This window comes from Arvicanthis niloticus, chromosome 8 (assembly GCF_011762505.2).
Source record: "Arvicanthis niloticus isolate mArvNil1 chromosome 8, mArvNil1.pat.X, whole genome shotgun sequence".
NCBI classification, from domain to species: Eukaryota; Metazoa; Chordata; class Mammalia; order Rodentia; family Muridae; genus Arvicanthis; species Arvicanthis niloticus.
In genome coordinates, this window is record NC_047665.1 from 166,970 (window position 1) to 174,107 (window position 7,138).

General features: G+C 30.5%; 1 protein-coding gene across 1 annotated transcript; it reads right to left on the minus strand.

Annotated features, from left to right (window-relative positions):
* Positions 1-547: 547 nt before the first annotated feature.
* LOC117713512 (olfactory receptor 14A16-like) lies at positions 548-5,573 on the minus strand. Its single transcript, XM_034509720.2, has 3 exons — positions 5,481-5,573; positions 1,956-2,042; positions 548-1,533 (listed from the first exon to the last, which is right to left on the minus strand). Exon 3 carries the CDS (start codon positions 1,519-1,521, stop codon positions 574-576), a length of 948 nt encoding a protein of 315 aa, XP_034365611.1. The 5' UTR covers positions 1,522-1,533; positions 1,956-2,042; positions 5,481-5,573; the 3' UTR covers positions 548-573.
* Between the last annotated feature and the right edge of the window lie 1,565 nt (positions 5,574-7,138).

Here is a 7,138-nt window from a genome sequence, read left to right on the forward strand (position 1 = left end):
ATATAAAATGTCTTTATTTAACTAATAAATTAATCTGTTAATTCTTTTGATATATTTCCCATTTTAAAAATGCAAAGAAAAAATATACTGGAATTTCTTCACACTAGGAACTTTTATTTTAACTGTCACAATGATAAAATTGGGAAAATGGCTAAAAGAATGTATCATAAAATATTTATATTTGAGATACATTACCAAAAAAGAAAACCAAATCTAATGAGACTGGTATTGGTAAATCTATGGCTATGAAATGAAAAATATTATTCTAAACCTATAATATATTGATATAGAAATAATATTTGGAAGATTTCCACTGAATTTATAATTTTAAAATCCTCTAATGTTCAGTCTCAAATAACATTATACAGTGAATCTTTTTTTGTTAGAGCAAGATACTATAGCATATACCAAATAATTTTATTATAGTCCTTTAGTCCCAAATAACATTATACAGTGAATCTTTTTATTTGTTAAAGCAATATACTATAGAATATGCCAAATAATTTTATTATCGGTTTGAATTAACAGATAATTTTACATAGTTTGTTTCATAGTAGCTAATATTTTTAATATTTAGAGGCGTGTGCTCATTTTTTCAACAAAAATGTTGTGTAGGGCCACTTTTACATCTGAATTTCTAAAGCTATAAATCACAGGATTTAGGCTGGGAGGTAACAGAGAGTAGAACACTGACATAAAGAGGTTCAGTGATGATGGGGATTTTGCCGTTGAACCTAAATATGCAACAAATCCAGAAGAGAGAAATAAGGTTACCACAGTAAGATGGGGTATACAGGTAGAGAAAATTTTAAATCTTCCTTGTATAGAAGGAATTCTTAGGATTATAGTGAAAATGCAAACATAGGAAATAACCATCAATATAAAACATGTGAAGGCAAAACAACAGCTAATAATAATAAACACATATTCTAGAATTTGGTCTCCAAAACAAACAAGTCTAAGAAGTGATGGGATATCACAGAAGAATTGATACACTACATTTGGACCACAGAAATGGACAGAGAACGTTCCTGTGGCATGAACAGACCCATAGATACACCCACTGAGCCATGCTGCTGCCACCATCTGAACACAGGCATCTTTATTCATTCTGGCTTCATAGTGCAGAGGGAAGCAAATGGCAGCATAACGGTCATAGGACATCACCAAAAGCAGGGCAAATTCAGTGCCTGCCAAAAGTATAACACAAAAAACTTGTAAAACACATCCCAGGAAGGAGATGGAATGTGTGTTAGTTACAGAGTTCATGATGGATTTGGGAACAGTGACAGAAATATAACAGATATCAATCAGGGACAAATTCTTCAGAAAGAAATACATAGGGGACTGTAGATGCTGGTCTACAGTAGTAATGGTGATAATGAGGAAGTTTCCCACTAGTGCTCCCAGGTAAATCAAGAAGAAAAGTGTGGCACACAAAGTCTGCAGCACCTGTTCATCTGGGTATCCTGTGAGCAAGAATTCCATGTATTCTGTTGTGTTGGCTACTATATCAGTCATTGTGATTCCTGTCTGGGGGAAATACAAGGGAAACTATTATTATTGCTCCACTTACTTATATCCTCCTCTTCTAATTTTGTGAGCTTTTAAAAATTTAAGTAATTACTGATTTGTTTTATTCAGTTCTCATTGACATTTTTGGAATATGATATTATAGGGTGAATGACATCTTTTTATCAATTATGTACAGTTATCAATTATGTGCAGTACATTTTATAAAAGAGTTTTTAAAACAGTTTATCTTTTGTAAAGAGGTATTAAAAACAGTTACCAAAATGTGGGATAATGTTATCAAATGATATCATGAACTTTATATAGTAAATAGAAATAAATAGCCCATTCAGGTTATACAAAAAAGAATATATTGACTTTAATAAAATATTTAAAGTAGTAGAATTTTTAGCATTAAAAAGTTTGATATCAATTATACTTACAAATCTGTTTCACTCCCCAGAAGAATGGTTTATAAGATGAAAGGGTATGTGGAAAATTTCAGCTACTTCTCTCCTTATTTTTCTCTACTGTGTAATAAATAGTACAGATAAGAAAACATAAATGAACAGAGGACAAAATTCTTTTTACGAGATAAATGTGGGATAATATCAGGGATGAGAAGGGAGGTCCATGAGAGGATAATGGGGTGAAGATGACCACAAAAATGATACACACCTAGGAATTTATCATTAACTCATTACTTTTCTAAAACAAAAGAAATACCTTTAATTGTTATCCAAGCATGTTAGATATGTTAGACATATTTTTTCAACAAATAATGCTTATAATTTTAATATGGTAAAAATAAAATTTACAGATCAAAGAAATTTTAAAAATTCACAATTAAAAATGGGAAGATAAATATACAAAGGCAATAATATCAACATGGATTACATAAATAGACAAATCAACCAGAAAAAATTGAGTTCATTACTTGTAAGCATCCTGTTAGTTATCATGGGAAATAATGATAACAAAAGTAGTGGGATGATGTATATAGTTTCTCAATAAAGAAAATCTCTCACCTAGAATCTATATACATCAATTATCCCCTTAAAGTTAAGGCTATCTTAACATTTCTTCAGAGGAATAAAAATTGATGGTATTTATGAGGAGCTATGATAGTTATTATTGATTGTCAACAGGATCTAGAGTCTCCCATGAGCCTCTGTAGGATACCTGTGAAAAGTTATCTACATTTGTTCAATTGAAATGGGAAGACTCACCCTAAGAGTAGACAGCACTGTTTTATAAGGATAGGTTCCAGACTGTATAAAAAGAAAGCTACCTGAATATCAACATTCATCACCTTTACCTTCCTGCCTGCAGATACAGTTGCTTCCTCAAGCTCCTGCTACCATCACCCTGTTGTCATGATGGACAATAATCTTGAATTAGGAACCAAAATAAACACGTTTACCTTTTGCACTCCAAAAGATGAAAAATAAAAGTAAACTTTAATGGTAAATATTTTTAGGAATTTAAAGTTCAACAATTTTTTCTGATAATAGAAACATCATATTCTTTAAACAAAATTAAAGATTAAAATGGAATATTAAAAGTTATACAGAAAAATTAAGGCAGCAGGTATATTACATATTGGGGCAAATATAAAGATTTTTCAATTTGCTATTTTATTTCCTTACAAACCTAATTTCATTATAAAAACTTGTTAAAACTATTTTAGATTAATATCTAAGAAAATTGAAATGTGTGGTAATAATTTTTAAAATACCAATGAATATTACTATAATGAAATATGTTTTTATATTATATAAAGTGACATGTCATTGAATGTAACCTATGATATGTTAGAGTCATACTGCAAATTATGAAATCATCAGGTCAAATTAAAGTTGGTAAGGAAAATGTATAGATAAAATGAAATATGAATACTTAATTTATAAAAAAGAAAGAATAGGGGCTATTAAAGGGCACATTGATCAAACAGAAAACAAAATGAAAAATTTTAAATATAAATTCAAGCATGAATACTTACATCAAAATAAATGTACTGCATAGCATTTATCTGTGTGTGTACTGCATTTTAACCATCTATTTGTCCTTTGATGAGCAATTGAGAGTATAGATGTCTGTATCATACTGATTTAATGTTGTTATGTTTTGAAAGTGTAAAAATTCTATCACCATACATATGAATTTAAAATACTTTGCATCAAATTTAAAAATCTCTAGACATAAGGAAAAATACTGTACATCTTTAGCAATATGTAGACTATAAAACAATTGCTGAAGTAGAGATAATAACAACACTTGAGATTCAGAGTTGGAAAAAATGGATGGCTGTTGGTCTAAATATGCAAAGCTATAGTTGAACAGGCAGAAGAAATATATGCTTTGGCATTTATGGATATGCTGATTAGCCTCATTCACCATGTCCATACTGAATACATATATTACAAAATTATGTACTTAGATTATATACAACTATAATTATATAAAACATTAAAATATAAAATGAATTCATAAATAAATAATAATTGAACACTTTAACAAAAAAAATTAAAGTTAGTAAACTTTATAAAATACCTAATTAAGTGCTAAGACAGATGTCACAAGTGGATGGGTAAGTATAAAACTGATATAACCAGAGTAAAATAACATAAATATCATCAAACATGGGAACAAAGAGAAAAAAATATTTACAACTAAATTCATAAGCATCTGAAGTTTATAGTAACAAATTCAATGTTGAAGCAAAATTTTAAACAAAACACACAAACCTGAAGTCAGAAATACATCTATAAATATCATTAGAAAATACATACTTTTTTATCAGTGATTGATAGAATAAATAGAAAATATAAGTAAATGTATTAGAAGACTTAAAATATTATAAATAAGTTTACATGTTATACATATAGACCAACACACATTTATTTCTTTTGACATTTATGTCTATCACTAATATGTTTGATGTCTATGTCATCACTAATGATTATGAACAAATTAACAAACCACAAAGAAAAATTACTTTAAAAACTTCAAACTATACAATCAGATTTTAATTAAATTAAGAATCAGTATGACTACATGAAAATTCTAAGATATTAAATTTAAGCATTTTTTAATCTAAGACAGTCACAGATAATTTGAACTAAATTATATGCAACTAAACAGAGATAACTTTGTGTGATATCTGTAACCAAAACATTATTACATGTAGTTTCATTGTTCCATATTTTTATATTACAAAAGAAGAAATGTCAAAACTCAGTTATCCAAACCGAATTCTAAATATGCATTTAAAAAGACTACATTAACTCATAAGTCTATAAGAAATTATAAAGAATTAATAGTAGTCTTTATAATGAAAACAGCAACAGAAACAATGCATGTATACTACCCAGACATTTGAACAAAATGTACAAATTAACAATGAAAACATTTTAAGCAGCCTCATTTTAAATAAGAATAGATTTAAAAGCCTAAGACTATTCCCCACCACTCCATGAGCATTGGAAAAGACACATCAGTTATCTGCATTTGTTCTCAGTTGTCTTTACTATTCTTTATGCAAGATAGGTAATGATTTAACATTTTAAATATAAGTTTTGTAGGTAAATGTGTTTAATGATTCTCCATTTTAAATGTGATTAAACATAGCTCTGTAATCATATTCAAATTTTGAATGAAAATAACTGGGTTTTGAAACTTACCAGCTGAACAGTCATCCCTAGAGATAATTGGATTAAACATTATGATTAGGAGCAGACAAAGATTTTGAGTTCTGCCAATGTGGCTTCCAAACATATCCTGGAAAAGTTTGGGGGGGAAACTGGGTATCTTGAAAGATTTTAGCACAAGGAAATGATGTTTCTCTAGGTAAAAACACTAATTACTCTGATTTGATCTAAATTAATGCAAACACATTAAAGGAAATTTAGATTTTTGTGTAAATCTGCTCTCCTACAAACATGTGAAAATCCATAATTCAGACTCACCTGGTATAACTCAAAATGCTGGGTTTAATTTTTTTTAGGAGCTCTTCTGCTGTTCAATGTGTTGGGAAGGACTTCAGTGAATTTCATCTTATCTAAAGGACTTGCCTTTTTTTAATGAGGTTGGAATGATTTTCAACTGGTTATACTTCATTCATCTCCTGGGAAAATTGTGGATTGAGGGAAAACACAATTGTTGTAGGAGAAATACATGATTGTGGTTCTTTATGGAGCTTTATTCACCCAGGACATTATTATAATCCACTCATGCTCTGGCTTGTCCCATGGTGCGACACTGAAAGTTCTACTTGGCCTCCCAACATACCAGACAGTGCCCAGTACACTTGTCCCACTGCCCTACTGAAGGCAGACCTAACAGCATTATACCAGAATTCTCAACAGAGACTCTAAAAGCCACAAGATTCTGGACATATGTCATTCAGACCCTAAGAGAAAACAAATGCCAGTCCAGGATATTATTTCCAGCAAAACTGTCAACCATCATAGACGGAGAAACCAAAATATTCTATGACAAAACCAAATTTAAATAATATCTTTTTACTAATCCAGCCCTACAGAGAGTCCTAGAAGGAAATAATACCCAAGAAAACACAAGAAATTAAATATTTCACAACAAACCCAAAAGAAGATAATCATACACACATAGTACTACCTCCAGCAACAAAAATAACAGGAACTAACAATCATCTGTCTTTAATATCTCTCCGCATCAATGGATTCAATTCCCCAATAAAAAGACACAGGCCAACAGACTTGATACTTAAACAGGACCCAGCATTTTGTTGGATACAGGAAACACACATCAGTGACAAACACAGACACTACCTCAGAGTAAAGGTCTGGAAAAAGTTTTCCAAGCAATTGGTGGAAAGAAACATCTGGACTTGCCATTCTAATATCCAATAAAATAGACTTTCAACCAAAATTTATCAAACAAGATGGGGAAGGACACTTGATATTCATCAATGAAAAAATCCACCAAGAGGAAGTCTCAAGTCTGAATATCTATGTCCCAAAGGCAAAGACACCTGCATTGTTAAAATAAATGTCACTAAAGTTAAAAAACACACATTGAACCTCACAAAATAATAGTAGGAGACTTCAACACCCTACTCTCACTAATGGACAGGTTATTGAAAAAGAAACTAAACAGAGGCATAAGTTAATTGTCTTGCGTGTTCCTTGACTATTTGCATCTATTGTATTGCTAGTTCCTCAACCTAGAACTGACCTTAATACTTGCATGTAATTAAAATGGTATAAAAGCAAAAGGGAGGAGGGGGGAATGGGTTAGGGGTTTTCTAGGGAGGGGAAATGGGGAAAGGGGATGGCATCTGAAATGTAAATAAATAAAATATCCAATAAAAATAATGTAAAAAAAAGAAACTAACAAAAGTAATGAACCAAATGGATTTAACAGATTATCTACAGAGCATTTCACCACAAAGCAATAGAATATACCTTCTTCTCAGCACCTCATGGTACCTTCTCCAAAACTGACCATATATTCGGATACAAAACAAGCCTCAAAAGATACAAAAACATTGAAATAATCCCATGCATATCAGATCACTACAGACTAAGACTATACTTCAATAACAACAAAAATGACAGAAATCCCACATACTCATGGAAACTGA

Bases quoted from the DNA above. Each gene is read 5' to 3' on its own strand.
- LOC117713512 (XM_034509720.2), bottom strand. From the start codon at position 1,521: ATGACTGATATAGTAGCCAACACAACAGAATACATGGAATTCTTGCTC.